Source organism: Chelon labrosus (assembly GCF_963514085.1).
Source record: "Chelon labrosus genome assembly, chromosome: 5".
In the NCBI taxonomy this organism is placed as follows: domain Eukaryota; kingdom Metazoa; phylum Chordata; class Actinopteri; order Mugiliformes; family Mugilidae; genus Chelon; species Chelon labrosus.
Window position 1 is genome coordinate 6,306,188 of NC_140341.1, and position 17,290 is coordinate 6,323,477.

Genomic DNA, 17,290 nt, shown 5'->3' on the forward strand with positions numbered 1-17,290 from the left:
TGATGTTCCAGTCAAAAAAAGAAGGAATGGGTGAATGTGGATGGATGGATGGGTTATTTTTGCTAAAATTGACAGTGATGAGCTCTATAGCAACATCACAGTAATACATAACTACTCTTAACAGCCCACAAAAGACTATAATTTATGTTTTGGAGCAGAATAAATATAATACTGTGGCTTTGGAACCTTCCACAGATCAAATGTTAAATGTGAGCAGCAGTGAAATGATTATTAGAATCAGAAAGAACAATGCATTTGCTATTCACCACACATGGCCGTACGAATTCAACGACAGATCCCAAGTCAGTCGTGTTTTTTTTTTTTTTTTTTAATTCTGAGAGGTCACATGCTACAAAGGTACCCCTGCTGGAGGGTCAGTGGCTGCTGAGCTCTGGTCATGTTATTGTAGCAGGAATGTGCTCGCTCCTGATGAATGAGCAGAGGAGGGCCGCTACCACCACAACAAGGCTCTTACAGAGAAACGGCAGCCAAGTAGTCGGGCTCTGGACGGTCATGTGTTCCTACACAAAGAGGATTTATGAGGCGGTCTAGGATCCTGAACCGGTGTGTGTGAGCATGTGAAGATACACTGGCAGCATTCATACTACACACATTAAGCTGCTGCTAATAACTGATGAGTTACTGGCATAACTCCTTGATGCAGCGAAGATCTGATAGACGACCAAAATCCACGTGTAAAGATATTTGTGACTTTATCGTCATTACTTAACAAACTGTCAGAATTACAACGTCTTCTCTGTGTAATATTACCAATATTTATAGTCATATAGCTGAAAGAAATCTTACTCTAGCTTCCCTACAAGTTTTATCAGCTGTGTGAACAAAAAAACTCACAAAGTATATTGTAATACTAAGCTAATTTAAATGAATTAACTACACGTTAACATATCCTAACCAGGTGAATATAAGAATTCAATTTTTCACAAATAACATGCATTAATACACAGGATTAGATGTAACAATCCCTTGTGCCAAAATCCCAGGCAAAACACATTTAGGGGCCCTGTCCAGCTGAGAAACCCTAACAAACCTACAGTCATATGATAAGACGCTTAACCTACAATCTAAATGAACTAAGTAAATGCTGCTGGCTTGAATGGCCCGCTCAGCAGCAGACGCTAACTCAAACCTTGTGAAATATAAGCTAACCAAATGCTGCTGGCTAGCTTAACCTAAAATCTAAATGAACTAAGTAAATGCTGCTGGCTTGTATGGTCCGCTCAGCAGCTGACGCTAACTAAAACCTTGTGAAATATAAGCTAACCAAATGCTACTGGCTAGCTTAACCTACAATCTAAATAAACTAAGTAAATGCTGCTGGCTTGTATGGCCCGCTCAGCAGCAGACGCTAACTCAAACCTTGTGAAATATAAGCTAACCAAATGCTGCTGGCTAGCTTAACCTAAAATCTAAATGAACTAAGTAAATGCTGCTGGCTTGTATGGTCCGCTCAGCAGCTGACGCTAACTAAAACCTTGTGAAATATAAGCTAACCAAATGCTACTGGCTAGCTTAACCTACAATCTAAATAAACTAAGTAAATGCTGCTGGCTTGTATGGCCCGCTCAGCAGCAGACGCTAACTCAAACCTTGTGAAATATAAGCTAACCAAATGCTGCTGGCTAGCTTAACCTAAAATCTAAATGAACTAAGTAAATGCTGCTGGCTTGTATGGTCCGCTCAGCAGCAGACGCTAACTCAAACCTTGTGAAATATAAGCTAACCAAATGCTACTGGCTAGCTTAACCTAAAATCTAAATAAACTAAGTAAATGCTGCTGGCTTGCATGTCCCGCTCAGCAGCTGACGCTAACTCAAACCTTGTGAAATATAAGCTAACCAAATGCTAATGGCTAGCTTAACCTAAAATCTAAATAAACTAAGTAAATGCTGCTGGCTTGTAGTTTCACAGAGCAGCAGAGGATAATTCAACCATTATGAAACATAAGCTAACCTAACGCTGCTGGCTTGTATGGCCCGCTCAGCAGCTAACCATAGCTACCAAACAATATGAAGACATCAGGAACCTGGCCTAAACAACAGCAGTATGCAGCATGTCATTGGGGTTTTCAAGTGGGCAGCTCCCTTCACCGATGTTTCGTTAAGTTAGGCCCACGACACCTCGAGAAGGCTTAACAGTGACTTCCAGCGTCCTGGAGTCACTCCCCTCCACGCTGCCACTGCAAAACCTGTTTTTCTCACCATTTCTCACCATTAATATTAGACAACAACTAATATTTCAATACAAGACATCAGGAACTTAAATTGACTAAAAGATTTTTTACTTTTTAAGTTAAAAGGATAAACACATTTAAAAAAGAGCATGACTCCAACATGAGGTTAAAACACTTATCTCGATATATAAAGAACTACAGATGAGGCAGATGTCTGCAGAGGTCTACAGAGTACAAAGGTCTACAGAGTGAGTTTAGCTGCCAGATGTCTGACGGCTATTCGCCAACTATCCGTTACTGTAGTTGACTGAGAATCTCCACAGATAAGATGGGAAAAACACTTTTTTTTTTCCTTAATATGTCTCAGTCACCGCATGCAAAGTGAATAAAAACTGACCGAACACAAGGACGTCTTTTGGCAACGTCTCTGCCGTCCGTCCAGATGCTTAACTGAAGAATGTGAGATGCGTAAAATCGCATTTTCCAGTGATTCCGTGATTTGCTTACTCACAGATTAAATACACGAATCGATAAAAGCGCATCTGAAGACCCTGAGGACCGTGAAACGCTCGGGTTTAAATTCTGACATCAGGTGAAATGTTTGAGAGTAAGCAGAAAAACGACAAGATGGAAGGAAGGTTTGCAGAAAAACAGCCAAAAGGTCGACGTGTAGATAGAAAAGTGAATCATTTAAGACCTCAATGTTGGAACAATCATGTAAAGAAAAGCATTTCAAACTACTGAAACCACATTTTCATTTTAATGCACATGGAATATTTCCACAAAAAGGGCATTTTCACTTCCTATTCCCAGATTTTGAAGGAAGTATTTTGATTTAGACTCTATTTTACACTACACCATGTATCTGAACCAAACAGGAAACACAGAGGTCACAGTTTAGCACTGCCTTGCTATGCCATTTTTGTCATTTCCATACTTTATTTCTATTTAAAAGCTCATAGATCCACTGCTTCCGTCCACTTTTATGACAAAACTAAGCCTGACAGTTTGGAGAAATCAGACGTGCCACAGCACTGTGACGAAATGTACGAGTGACTCACAAGAGGATGATCTTGCAGTTGATGTCCGGTCTGAAGGGGAAGGGCGAGGGAAAGGCCTGCTGGCCGAAAAGGCTGTCGCTGCGGTCCAGCAGCGGCGGTAGCGGCGGCGCCTCGCCATCCTCGCCCAGCTGCTGCTGCCACGTGGGGAGGGTCTGGATGTCCACGAACTGGGAGCGAGCGCCCAGAGGATCCATCCCCTCTGGCACTACAGGCTCACACAGGATCTCCAAGAAGCCGTGCTGCAAGCAGAGGAGGGGAGGGGGAGAATCATTTTTATTTATAGAGCCCAACATCTGAAACTAGAAATCTGCCTGGAAGGGATTTAATATCAGTCATCCGGGGCTGACCTCTGCTGTGATGGATTTTCCTTCCAGCTATGGAGAAGCTGTTTGATTTATCAACCAATGTTTTGTACAAAACTCCATTAAGACCTTACAGTTTTAGACAGCCGTAACATTATATATAACATTACAATGTGGCACCTGACAGTGGGTGGGATAAATAGACAAGCAAGTGAATATTTTGTCCTTTTAGAAGCAGGAAGGAAAATTTGACGGCGTTAGAGAAGGGATAAATCGTGATGACAGCTTTTTTTGGAGTGTTTCTAGTCTTGCAAAAAAAGTGAACCCGGCTACAGGGTCATGGAGAGCCAAGGCTCACGGATGCACTTGGGAAGCACAGGCTTGCCCGTGTGGTCCGGTCCAAAAGACGAGCCAATCTACTTTGGATCGGTGAAACTTGCGAGCATCGGAGCAGGAACACGGAGAAACGGAGGAAGGTGGTTTGGTCTGACGCAAGGAACACCCCGTTGCTGTTTTGCAGTTCTCTTCTCTCTTTCTTCTGTCTGTACCCGGCTGGCCTTAGGCAGATGGGTCCCTCCATATGAGCTGGGTTCTGCTCGAGGTTTCATCCTGTTAAAAGGGAGTTTTTCCCTTGCCCCCCGTCGCCTTCAGGCTTGCTCTGGGGGTTTTCAGGCCGGGTTTTTGTAAAGCGTCTTGAGACGATTTGTATTGTTGTTGACGCTATATGAATAAAACTGAATTGAATTGAATTAAATACCTTGAACATAAGTCTACTCCTTCTTTCCACCCTAATAAAACTGCTTTCAAACAAAGGATAATGCTTCCCATTCCCATAACGAGTCCTTTTCTGTATACGTGAACCGGGGGTTGCTGAGTTTCCATCACATTTCTAAAAGAAAGTCCTGCTTGTACGGAACTGAGATTTAACGTGAATGCAGTATCTTTGTCTATAAAATGTCACAAATTATTGGAACAAAACGTCCTGCACGATTACTTCAATCCACACCAGGCACCTCAAGCTACATTTTAACCTCGCTACGAGTCCGACCGCTGCCACAAGAACCAGACTGTGCTGATCTCCAGCAGCAAGCAAACCCCCCCCTCAAGAGGTCTGCATGTGATAACATTATCAGCAGATTAGAGAAGATGGCTCATTAAAAAAAAATAAAGGAATTACAGGAATGCAGTGGATCGAGACACAAACCGTTGCACGAGCAGAAGTGAAGGCAGACAGTGTGACACAGGAAGTTGCATCAAATCAAACCGATGATAGTTATGTGACAAGTGGCTCTTTTAGCAGAGATCACAATTACAGCTGATTTTAAAGTAGACATTTGTGCAAAAATAATGTTTTAAGCTCCAACATTTTAAATAATTAGCTAAATTTCTTGCTGTTAAATGAGTCTAAATTGAGCAACTTTGTTTTTTTTGGACGAATCAGTTCATTGATTTGTGGATATGCAGCAAATCAATCACCAACATCACTACTAATCCTTGTTTCTTGTATCTGCTGAGCTGCTCCTTCAGTCTTAAATGATCTTAAATTAAACATACTCTGCTTATAAAGCGTTTCGTGTGTCAGTGCTGCATTTATTGGACAACTGCAGGTGATTAAAATAACCAAAACAAACGCTTAAGAGGCAGAGCTGCTCTTATGAAACTGTCGTGCTAATGTCAATAAAAGAATTCAACCCCCTGATAACTCGACTTCTTTATCTTCCTAAACATATTTACCCCGGTCCCGAGGACGAAGACTGTCTCTATAAATCGATTTAAGTCGTATTTTGGACCAGACAGTGTCCCACAGTAGCAAAGAAGACCTCACCTACCTAGCCAATATGTTTCCCCCAGGCAGAGGTGATGTCCACGCCAAAAAAAAATAAATAAAAAAATAATAAAAGAAATGAATAAATCTTGACAAGAGAACGTATGAAGTCAAAACGTATTCTCGTTCCTCGGAGTTCTCATAATAGCAAGAAAAAGCTGTCAAAAAATAAGTTTAAAACTGTTAATTGCCCGGGTTTACACACATAGCAAACATGCTAGGAGCTGATTGCTGTCTGCCTGCAACGGAAAGCGAGCAACGGTTAACGATACAATATCCGGTTACGAGTTTCAAAATAAAATTCCGCTTCCAGATGTAGTTTTTAAAGAAACAGCACTTTTTGTTTTTTGAGTGTCTGTTTTAATTTAATTTAATTATTTTTTTTTTAAATTCAGATACAGAACTATTTGTATGTATGTTACAGATCTGGTTTGCTCATCTTCCTGCCCTGTCTGAAAAAAAAATATTGTGTAATATTTTTTTTCCGTTTTGATTGTTTATTAAATTATGGTAGGGATTACAGTTGGGACATATATTTGGAGTTAAAATGTACACTGTATTGCGTGTAAAATATGAAAATGTATAACACACTAATTAGTTAACAGTAGGGGACACTTCCAAAACTGCGAATTATTTAAATAACCGGAAGAAAAACAGAAATACCATACTTTCTCAAATTATTTGTCTGTTTAAACAAATTATTCCCACACGATATATTTTTTTAGATTTCTTAAAACAAACAAAAAGAAAAAAAAAATCGGGAAATCGAGAAAACTAGCATTCGCTTTTATTTTGTATGGGCCACACAAACAAGCTTCCGGTACTGTTCAAACAATTCTCGTAAATTTTTAACTTGACTGTTTCTCAGTTCCTAATCAGCTGACTAATAGCCCAAAATAAAAAATAAAACACTTCCGCTGTGGTTGTTCAGGGACCGGCGAGAAGTCACTGCACCTCTGTCAACCGCAAATCCACTGACTGTGAGACAAGAATCTCTGATTATTTATAAAACACACGAAAAACACATTTGCAACAACATACAAGGACTGTTTTGTAAGTTATATCCAAAGAGCCGACTCAAGTTAACAAAATAAAAGCCGATCTTTCCGATATATACAGACAAAAGCAATAGAACGAGAGCCATCGCGAAACCAGAAACAACACACAAACTGTCAATTCTTTCAAATGTCCCGTTATGAACTCTTAAATACTGTTTAAAATAATGTATTTTTAATATTTTTTTATATGGGATCCTACATTCACAGACAAAGTAAATACGCATGTTGTATTAATCGGGTCTTGACTGTTATCTTAGCGATGTGTGATCGATTAGTTGGGTCTGAAACAGCAGCGCAGTAAGGAATACAACACAAGTTAGCTAGCAGCCGCGTTTAAGAGGTAAGAGGACTGAAACCGAACAAACACAAACGCGCTACATAGACGACAGAAACGTTAAAACTTTATATAACACATACGCACATACCTCTTTATCATAATTTGTTTAATTAAGTGCATTTTACCCCAGAGTTTCACCACGTGGGTTCAGGAACAACCGGGTTGCCGTGGTTAGATGTACTCGATTTGTTGTGCGGCGGTGTGTTGGCGGGCGGGGTTTGACGCGTGTCGTGTTAATTCGAGTGTCAGAAACGCTTAACACCGCGCTGACGGTTAGTCCTGTGCACCAAAACGAACGTATCCGCTACTATGGAGACCAACGTGCTACACGTAGCTGGATATTTACAGAAAAGTAGTTTGTAGGCTAATAAACTCGTATTTAAAAGCAGAATATGCTAAGAATAGACTCATTAAACTGAAATACACTTGTATATTAATGTTAAGTTTAAAATAGAATGAAATATAAACTCACTGTGGAAGCACCGCCGGCGTTATAAACATTGTGAAAACACGTTATTAATGTCACATAGCACAGTGAGATCTACTTTAACCTGTGGTTCTGTACAGTTTAGCAACATTATAATATGAATTAAATATCACTCTAATTCCAGATGACATTGACAAATTACTGATTTTAATAACAATGTGAGTCATTCTGCTTTAAATGTATAAAACAAAAGCATGGTGTTGTATCTGGACCTCTTTATTCCACTTAAGGAAAAGCTTAATTTAACAGTATACTTGTGTTTTAGACGTGGTTTAACAAACAGTTTTTGAGAGGACCTTCATGCACGAAGCTAGGCCCAGACTTCCCCAACTCTCCTGAGTTTGAATGAGTATATCTCTCTGCACCCAGGTTTATAAATCTGGTTATTAGGGTTATCACGATCATGATTTATCCCCATGAATTCAGGGATAAACCTTAAGTCAATCTGCAACAAGTAATACAATATTCCCTATTTTAACTATTTACCAATGTGCCATCATATTTAAAGTTCACAGGGACATGGCTAATAGTATTGCCGTCATTACAGTACAAGAACCACAGCTAAACAAATTTACATTCATAGATGCAAACAAAGTATGTGTATAAGTAAATATGAGTCAGCTCCTTTCCCAGGTGTAGTCCGTTGGCTCTCCGTCCAGTTAACTGGAAATCTGGATCTTCAGTGGACGCATATCTTGGGAATGGTCTTGTCACCAAGCCATTTCTTTAGCATGAGAAGACCTGACCCATGGATAGACCACACATGCACAGTTCAACCTAAAATTCAAATGTTATCCCTTGTAGTGTCTGTTAGTTGGTGGCACCAGGTTCCTACTCTCTGTTTCAACAATACTGTCATTGATCAGAGTCTCTGCTGTGACATAGGACTCGACATCACCTTCGACTGCCGGTCATGGGTTTGACCAAGCAGTATCTGCGCTACGTAGCCAGTGCTGTGTTTGGCGTCATCGGCAGCCAGAAAGCCAACATCTGCTACGTGACCCTTCGAGGTGGCGAGCGGGGACGCTACGTGGCCGTGGCCGCATGTGAGCACGTCTTCATCTGGGACGTTCGAAAAGGAGAGAAGGTGAGATTGTTTTTATTACAAGACCGTCACCGGAGGGGACAATCTCGGATCTCGCCTCCAGGTTCCATTAATATCCGTCTGTTCCGTCCAGGTCCTGATCCTGCAGGGCCAGAAACATGAAGTGACATTCCTGTGCCCTTCCCCTGACGGGGTCCACATTGCCGTGGGCTACGAGGACGGAGCCGTGAAGATCTTCAGCCTGTTGAACGGCGAGAGCAATGTCTCCTTCAATGGCCACAAGTCTGCCGTCAGCGTCATGCAGTATGACGCCCTCGGGGCTCGGCTCGTCACCGGTTCCAAGGTAAGAGAGGCAGCAGCAACTGAGATCAAGATGAACGTTTTATATAACAAATACACGGAAACATCGGTTCTGTTGTATTTTCTGGTCCAGGCTGGATTCTGTGTTGCTGGTTTGTTATCGATCTGTTACAGTTAAGCGTTATTATGTTTTTTCCTCCTCCCTCAGGACACAGATGTGATCGTGTGGGACATCATCAATGAGTGTGGTCTGTACAGACTGAAGGGCCATAAAGACCTCATCACACAGGCCCTGTTCCTTAAAGACAAGAACCTCCTGGTCACATGGTAACGTGGTCTTTTTACCTGCATAATGTATTGCCAAATATGTAAAAGCAAATGATTGGTATAATTGATTAAAAAGAATGAAATAGGATCATTATTAGTAAAGAGGACAAGCAAACATTTTGTATTCCGGCCAAAAACTTAAAGGGGAACTACTGTTTTTTACAACCTGGACCTTATTTCTGGCATAAAATACGATCGTTTACTCACCCATATAACTTTGTTGTTATTTTGAGTCATTCGTCAGATATTTAGATCAGCGTATATCCATATAGTGGGAGTGAATGGGGCACCGAAACGCAGCCTCTAAATAACGCATTATCTGCTGCAAAACTCGTTCATTTCACTAATATTTTGTTATGATATGCTAGTGCTATTCTCCGTTGAGTCCGGAGTTACCTGTTATCATCATCCGGGGTCTGTAGATTGACCTACTAACCTCTGACCTGGATGATGTCATCTCTGAGTACACCGCGTGGCTTGTTTACCTGTAATTTGCTACTGCTAGTTTTTTGCAACATGGCTGAATATTTTTCCGATTCTGAGGTTGTGGACGACAACTTTGTTTATGATGGACGTCCTTACCGTTTTGGTAAGGACGTTTTGGTATGCTGTTTCCACAGTATACGGATGAGGACCTCAATGAAAGGTGGATGCAAAGGCAGAGAGAGGAACAGCTGGCCAAAGAACAACAAACAGCTGCACGTCCGCGAATATATAACACTAGCTAGCACTAGCGTATCATAACAAAATATTGGTGAAATGAACGAGTTTCGCGGCAGATAATGCCCCATTCACTCCCACTATATGGATATATGCAGATCTAAATATCTGACAAACGACAGCAAATAACACAAAAGTTATATGGGTGAGTGAACAATTGTATTTTATGCCAGAAATAAGGTCCAGGTTGTAAAAAACAGTAGTTCCCCTTTAATGGCAGACTAGTTTTAGTGGAACTGTATTTAGCTCTTGCTGTATTTAGCAGCGCTTCATTTCCTTGTTCACTTTCTTTGGCACAGTTCTACCCAGGCATCCATTTTTATTCTGCTCATGAGGATTATTAAACTCACTTAGCAGAGCGCAGCAAGGTGCCACACAACTTGTGATAGAATGATGAATGATGTGCTGTGTGTGAAGTAAACCTCCACAGCGTGACCTCAGTCAGCTTTTAAAAACCTGCATGTGGGTTTGATTTGCTTTCTGATAGCTGAACGTTATAATCTTAATCTGATAATGTCAAACACAGCCTCTCAGAACTGTTCAAAGCAAATGTTCGTGACCGCGCTTTTACTAACACAGCGTATGTGTGCTCTCTGCTGCTGTACAGCTCCAAGGACAGTTTCGTGAAGTGGTGGGATCTGGACACGCAGCACTGCTTTAAGACCATGGTGGGACATCGCAGTGAGGTGAGAGGCTTCTTAACGCCACACGCGGTCATTAGCACGACATTAGCGACGCATGCTTTCAGTCAAAGTAAAGGAGACAAACGGTTCTGTTAAACAAGCAAACAGAACAACACAACAGAAACAGACATAAGTAATAATAAAAGTACTGAAAATTAACTAATACAAATCAGGCATTGCTTTTGAATTGTGGTTCAACAGAATAATTAAAATAAATAAATAAATAATGAAACTGGCCTGGACTAAAATGATGGTAACCCAAGAAAAGATTGAAAATAACATGTTTAAACTAAGGTGTGTCCTGTAATTAGCATCACAGGTGTCTTCAAACCCCTTTACAGTCAGTGGGCTAGGCTACATAACAAAAACACAAGTGTTTAATTCCATAAAGTCTAACAGCACCACAAACTCCTTCATGATCGTCCAGTTAAAGGTACTGAACTTTGGTTTAATAAGCAGCAGAACTGAAACAAAAGAAATCCATGAGTGTGAGAAGTGAAACCAGCGACTGGGTGCTGCCCAAAGCAAAGATATCACAGTTTAGCAGTATTTTTCATATATGGCATACACTCACTAGCCAAAACATTAGGTACACTGGTGTAAACGAATGTATTCTAATATATAATTGTATGAATTTAATGAAGCAAAGCAGGTAGATAGTGGTATGTCTGTCTGCATATCAGTGTGCGTGCTATGTTGGTGTGGAGTATGAGAATGCAACACCAAATATACGCAAGAGAGCAGTCAGGTGGCCAGCCAGGTGAGAGAGAGAGAGAGAGAGAGAGAGCGAGAGCGAGAGCCAAGGCCTGCTTTATGGCCTCCTTCCACTGCAGCTTCCTCAGGTGTGCTGCATCTGTGATGTGACCGTAGCTCCGCCTCCCAGGCTCCTGCAACACAGGGAGTAACAGCCTCCCAACCCACAACCTAAGGCCAGCCTATAGAGGCCGTCACACCACTCACTAAAACGGGGTTGCCAAAATAATAGGAACACATGTCAGTTCAGTAGTAAGTAAGTCTACAAACCACAGCCTCCACGGTTCAATCAACAGCTCCCTCAGTCATGAGACACAAATGCTGAATACCAGAACCTTCACGAAGATAAGATTTAGTGCAAGACTGTTATAAATTAGAATGAATTAATTTTCACTAGTGTACCTAATGTAAGGCATATACATAGATATATTAAGCAAAGGAGACAGATTAATTTAACTGAATGCACACTGAAGATCACAATGTGACTGTCTATCTCAAAGCTTTAGAAAAAATAAGTTATGATATCTTAAAAAATTAAAAATAATATGTCATACTTACCTTCTGTGACTGTTATAATGAAGGGAGGATATTCTGTGTTGGGCGGTGACACTTTGTTTCTTTAACATCTACTCTAAACTGTTTATTTCAGATCTGAGAAGCTTCATTACCTGTATAAAGGATATGCATCTGTGTTGTTTGTCAGGTGTGGGGCATGGTGCTGCTGAACCAGGAGAGCCGACTGTTAACGGGCTCAGCAGACAGCGAGCTCCGAGCCTGGGACATCAGCTACATGGAGGAGGTCTGTTCTCGGTGCACGTCGACGTTTCTTTCCTCCCCGCTACTGACTGTTAGCGTGAATGCTAAAAAAGACTCTGTACTAAACCATTAACGCAGCTGTTGTTTGTTTTGAATTCTTCCTCAGGAAAAAGCTGAGAGCGAGCCCAAGGTGAAGAAGGTGAAAACTCTGTTGGATGATGATGATGACGATGAAGACAACAAGGAAGAGGTGGATGAAAACATTGAAGAGGTACAGTAGTATATCTGCATGAGTCACTTGCACATTTTCACACTCAGTGCATCTTCTAAATATTTAAGTCATCTCCTTTCGGGGGCATCTGCAGCGCATCCTGAGTTGCCAGAAGGCCGGCTCCATCCTGAGAGAGGCCCGGGACCGAGTCGTCTCGCTGACGGCCGACGCCAGGGCCCGAGTCGTCGCCTGCCATGTGAGTGTTGGAGAGGTTCCCTGTTCTGAAGTACAGACTTTTTAAGAAAGTTTCAGGTCTCAGCTTCAACATACAAAGATTATACACTGATCAGCCATAACATTATGACCACTCTTGGCACCTGTCAGTGGGTGGGATGTATTAGGAAGGAAGTTGTCCTCAAAGTTCATGTGTTAGAAACAGGTAATACGAGCAAGAGGAAGGACTTTAAAGGAATCTAACAGTGGGGCAGGTTGTGTTGGCAAGATACCGTATCTGGGTCAGAGCATCTTCAAAACTGCCTCTCCTGTGGGGTGTTCAGGGTTAAAAGTGGCCAAGCAGTGAATCAAGGCACGTCTGTGGGAACAACAACACTCATGTGGTCCGATTTCACAGACAATCTGAACAGATTAATGCCGGCAGTAGCTGATAGAAAGGTTGAGGTTCTGCTGGGAGAGTGTGGGTCCTGCCATTCATGTGGATGTCTCTTTGACACCTACCTACCTGCCTGCCTAAATATTTTTGCAGGCCGTGAACAACCTTTCACGATTCCCCGATGGCAGTTGCCCCTTTCAGCGGGACATATGCTGCCTGCCACAAAGCAAATATGGTTGAGCAACAATGAGTTTTTCAAATTCCCCCAAATCTAAATCCAGCATTGAGCATCTCTGGGATGTACTGACGGCAAAAGAGGGGGGACCTACGCAAAATTAGAAATTAGGTCATAATGTTATGGCTGATCGGTCAAAGCAGGCCTTTATTGGTACCTTTTTGGCTGGTTTCTCACATTGACTGTCAACTCTCCAACTCCTAACTAACTTAAGGCAGTCATTCATCTCCCCTGATACGATCAGATAAGAGCACAGGCTGTCAACGCTGGCGTGATGTGTAATCTGACCACATTTCAAGACCGTTTAATAAGATTTACAAAGATGTCAAATGTATTTAGTCGCCTAGTTTGTCTTTCAAAGGGGAACACTGTTCACCGACTTAATTTCTTCTCCTGCAGGCGCACTTTTTGTCGTCCTTCAGCTTGCTGCAGCGTTGTTCAGTTATTATAAGGCAGCATTTAGTCATAATCTGTGTCCCCTCATTCACACCCTGATGTGTTTAGCAGAATATGTGTCTTTAAACTCATAACTGATTCTCCGTGACTAATTCTGTACGTGACCGTGTCTCTGGCAGGGCAACGACTCAGTGCTGGAGCTCTTCACGGTGCTGTCGGCGGTGGAGCTGGAGAGAAAGATGACCAAGAAGCTGAAGAAAGCCAAAAAGAAGGCAGCCAAGTAAGCAGAGACGGGACTGTTGTCACCAATCAGGAATAACATTATGACCACCTTGTGCCTCCAAAACAGTTGTGACTCATCAGAGAATGGACATGGGCCTTCTGAGGGTGTCCTGTGGTGTCTGGGAACAGAAGTGGGGGGGCTTTAAGGGGAGGAGCCTCTGTGGATCATCCCACAGATACTTGATCAGTTTGGGATCTAGTGAATTTGGAGGCCAGGTCAACACCTTGTGCTGTTCTTCATGTTTTTTTGAGTTGTTCCTAAAGTGTTTTTGTGTCTACATCCTGCAAGGAGCGTCATTGCTATGGGGTGGGGGTGCCTGGTCTGGTCTAGGTGGGTGCTACATGTCTAAGTAACATCCACACCAATGAATGAAAGCCAGGTCCAAAAGTTTCCCAGCAGAACACTGAATTGTCACAAGATGGTCAATGTCATTTACATACTCCTGTCTGTGGTTTTAATGTTGTGGCTGATCGGTGTGTAATCAGCGTCGCCGCCACGTGTTGTTACAGTTCAGAGGAGGGACTATAAATTAAACTTTGGACGTTCTTTGTTCTTACGTGTGAACAAGCTCTCTGTTCCCTGAACCACCTGAGACGTAGTTTGGTTTTTCTGGTTCTGCATTTTCTCGTTTCTTATCACTTGGCAAATATACACAGATGCAGCCAAACCGCAGTCGGCTAATTTTACAGCCCTCTTATCAGTGAGTGCAGTTTATCTAGCACTGCTACTTCCCATTGTGTTTAACTACTGCTTCTGCAGCTGCCACTATTTCTTATGCTGTGTAAATGACAAATACCTTCATTGTGCTGCTTATTGCAACCACTTCTAACATGCCTGACACTGCTATGCTGTAGTGTAGATGTGGTATTCCATCAAGCGTGGAGTCTGAAGTCACCTTCCTGAAACCTGTGTCTGACCCTTGCTGTAGAGTTCAGGAAGACACAGGTGAGGAGGCAGCAGAGCCGGTGGTGGAGAAGACGCTGAAGGACGAAATCGTCCGACTAACAAACATCAAGGCTTCTTCTAAGATCAGGTCAGTGTGGAGCCGGCACTTTAAAATCCCAGACCGACGTAGTCAAATTCAAAATTAGACCCCAAAAATTCGCCCTAATCTCCTCCCACGTCTCCCCTCAGGTGGGTGGACTGCCTGTCGTGTCCGGGCGGCGAGCTGAAGGTGGCGCTGCTGCTGCAGAACAACACCATAGAGACCTACAGCATCAAGTCTTCCGACAAGACGGCCACGGCCAACAAGACGGCCCGACTCGCGCTCGGCGGCCACCGCACCGACGTCCGCACCGTGGCCTTCAGCTCGGACAACCTGGCCGTCCTCTCCGCCTCCGGGGACACGGTCAAGGTTTGGAACAGGTGACGCTGCTGCTGCTTTAGACGCAGGAAGTCGCTGCGGCTTTTAGGGAACGGTCTTCTAACTGTCCTGTCTCCCAACTACCCCCCCCTCCCACTACCCGTCGCAGGTCAACTCTGCAGGTGATTCGAACCATGGCCTGTGACTACGCCCTCTGCTCCCTCTTCGTGCCTGGAGACAGACAGATAATCCTGGGAACTAAGGTATTCACACACAGGACGACGCTTTGAACGGGATTTGAAGTCATTTCAGTTCGCTGTTTGTGATTCAATTCATTGCTGTGTTCTCTGTCAGAGCGGGAAGCTGCAGATCTTTGAGCTGGCCTCGGGAAGTCTACTGGAAACTGTGGATGCCCATGATGGAGCCCTGTGGTCCCTGTGCTTGGCCCCGGACCAGGTAACTCTTAACGGCTTGCTGCTGCCCTCTGCTGCTCTGCAGTCACAGCCAGCTTGGTTTCTCACTTGCATGTGTGTGTGTTCTCTAGAGGGGGATCATCACAGGAAGTGCAGATAAGACAGTGAGGTTCTGGGACTTTGAGCTGATTAAGGACCAGGGCACCAGTCACAAGTAAGTAATCACTCTGTGTCCACATTCAGGAAGCTTCAAATTGAGCTTTTACACCTTGAATATTGTCGTTAGCTTTGGCAGGAGTATTCCCAGAAGCATTTCTACTGCATTTCCTTGGATGCAAGACACTGAAAAAACTATTTCTTCAACTTTTACAAATGAAAACTTGGTCTGAAATCGTGCAAAAATGACGTGCAGGTGTCATGGCAGATGATTTCTACTACATCTGTTTAGTTTTCTCACAATTAAGAGCATTTGGATTTGCCGTGTTTGCACAATTTTACCCTCCCATTTCCTAGTAAATAGAAAATGCACTGTAGAAATACTCCGGTAACATTGTGCGTTTGTGATGCAGGAGGCTGACGGTGAAACACACTCGCACCCTTCAGTTGGAGGAAGACGTTCTGTGCGTGAAGTTTTCCCCCGACCACCGTCTGCTGGCCGTCTCTTTGTTGGACTGCACCGTCAAGATCTTCTACACAGACACGCTGAAGGTACAAACGCTAAGATTACAACAACACACAAAAAACACTGTTTACATGGTAACTAAACACTCTCCTCTCTCTTCCCTGCTGCAGTTCTTCTTGTCCCTGTATGGACACAAGCTGCCTGTGCTTTGTCTGGACATCTCACATGTGAGTACTCCCATCAGTTGCTATAAGGGCTGGATTATAGCGGTGATGCTCGGCTCTATTTTGCAAGATTGTAGAGTCTGACCACTGAGCAAAGCCTTCTCCAGCACATCCCAAAGATTCTCAATGGGGTTAAGGTCTGGACTCTGTGGTGGCCAATCCATGTGTGAAAATGATGTCTCATGCTCCCTGAACCACTCTTTCACAATCTGAGCCCCATGAATCCTGACATTGTCATCTTGGAATATGATCCATTGATGGAATAACCTGGTCATTCAGTATATTCAGGTAGTCAGCTGACCTCATTCTTTGGACACATAATGTTGCTGAACCTAGACCTGAGCAACTGCAGCAACCCCAGATCATAGCACTGCCCCCACAGGCTTGTACAGTAGACACTAGGCATGATGGGTGCATCACTTCATCTGCCTCTCTTCTCACCCTGATGCCCCCATCACTCTGGAACAGGGTAAATCTGGACTCATCAGACCACATGACCTTCTTCCATTGCTCCAGAGTCCAATCTTTATCCTCCCTAGCTAATTGAAGATATTAAATATTGTTTAGATGCATCCTTACTTTAGCAACATCTTCTGATCTCGTGCCTCTGTTTAACCAGGACAGCACACTTATCGCCACCGGCTCGGCCGACAGGAACGTGAAGATCTGGGGCCTGGACTTCGGCGACTGCCACCGCTCCATGTTCGCTCACGACGACAGGTACCGACCGACGCAGACCCAAACCAAACGGCTTTAATCACACACGTGGCGGTGAAATCATTTTCCAGCCGTGCAGCTGCTCTTTCATCTGTTTCCCCATCTCACTTCCTCTTCTTGCTCTTGTTGCTGTTTTTAATTTCCTACGCCTGTAATTTCTTCAGCTTGTTCCTTGATTCTTTTGAGCGTCTGATTCTTCCCTCAGGCTTCTTTCTACTGCTCTCTATCTTTCCAACAGTTCTGAGTTTTCTAGCCTGACTTACTTTCCTTTCCCTTCCGTCTCTACAGCGTCATGTTCCTCCAGTTCGTGCCCAAGACTCATCTGTTCTTCACAGCGGGGAAGGACAGGAAGATCAAACAGTGGGACGCCGACAAGTTTGAGCACATCCAGACACTCGAGGTGACGCTGGTCTTTTGAAGTCTGGTCG

General features: G+C 43.3%; 2 protein-coding genes across 5 annotated transcripts in view; one reads left to right on the top strand and one right to left on the bottom strand.

The window, feature by feature from the left end:
• Positions 1-5,629, bottom strand: part of gdap2 (ganglioside induced differentiation associated protein 2) — a 37,835-nt gene extending 32,206 nt beyond the window's left edge. For 2 of the 3 annotated variants that reach the window (XM_084545213.1, XM_084545215.1), the window contains exon 1: positions 3,256-3,580. In XM_084545213.1, coding sequence (XP_084401339.1) covers positions 3,256-3,548 — 293 coding nt within the window. In that variant the 5' untranslated portion in view covers positions 3,549-3,580. Of the gene's footprint in view, positions 1-3,255; positions 3,581-5,386 lie in introns of those variants that run through there. The other variant, XM_084545214.1, reaches the window with a different exon arrangement.
• Positions 5,630-6,673: 1,044 nt separating this feature from the next.
• wdr3 (WD repeat domain 3) overlaps positions 6,674-17,290 on the top strand; it is a 15,149-nt gene continuing 4,532 nt past the window's right edge. The window contains exons 1-18 of one of the 2 annotated variants that reach the window (XM_084545651.1): positions 6,674-6,780; positions 8,150-8,351; positions 8,443-8,652; positions 8,818-8,936; positions 10,264-10,342; positions 11,796-11,891; positions 12,015-12,119; positions 12,214-12,315; positions 13,480-13,580; positions 14,512-14,616; positions 14,718-14,948; positions 15,056-15,149; positions 15,241-15,342; positions 15,431-15,513; positions 15,869-16,007; positions 16,092-16,148; positions 16,765-16,865; positions 17,151-17,262. In XM_084545651.1, coding sequence (XP_084401777.1) covers positions 8,178-8,351; positions 8,443-8,652; positions 8,818-8,936; positions 10,264-10,342; positions 11,796-11,891; positions 12,015-12,119; positions 12,214-12,315; positions 13,480-13,580; positions 14,512-14,616; positions 14,718-14,948; positions 15,056-15,149; positions 15,241-15,342; positions 15,431-15,513; positions 15,869-16,007; positions 16,092-16,148; positions 16,765-16,865; positions 17,151-17,262 — 2,010 coding nt within the window. In that variant the 5' untranslated portion in view covers positions 6,674-6,780; positions 8,150-8,177. Of the gene's footprint in view, positions 6,781-7,989; positions 8,352-8,442; positions 8,653-8,817; positions 8,937-10,263; positions 10,343-11,795; positions 11,892-12,014; positions 12,120-12,213; positions 12,316-13,479; positions 13,581-14,511; positions 14,617-14,717; positions 14,949-15,055; positions 15,150-15,240; positions 15,343-15,430; positions 15,514-15,868; positions 16,008-16,091; positions 16,149-16,764; positions 16,866-17,150; positions 17,263-17,290 lie in introns of those variants that run through there. The other variant, XM_084545652.1, reaches the window with a different exon arrangement.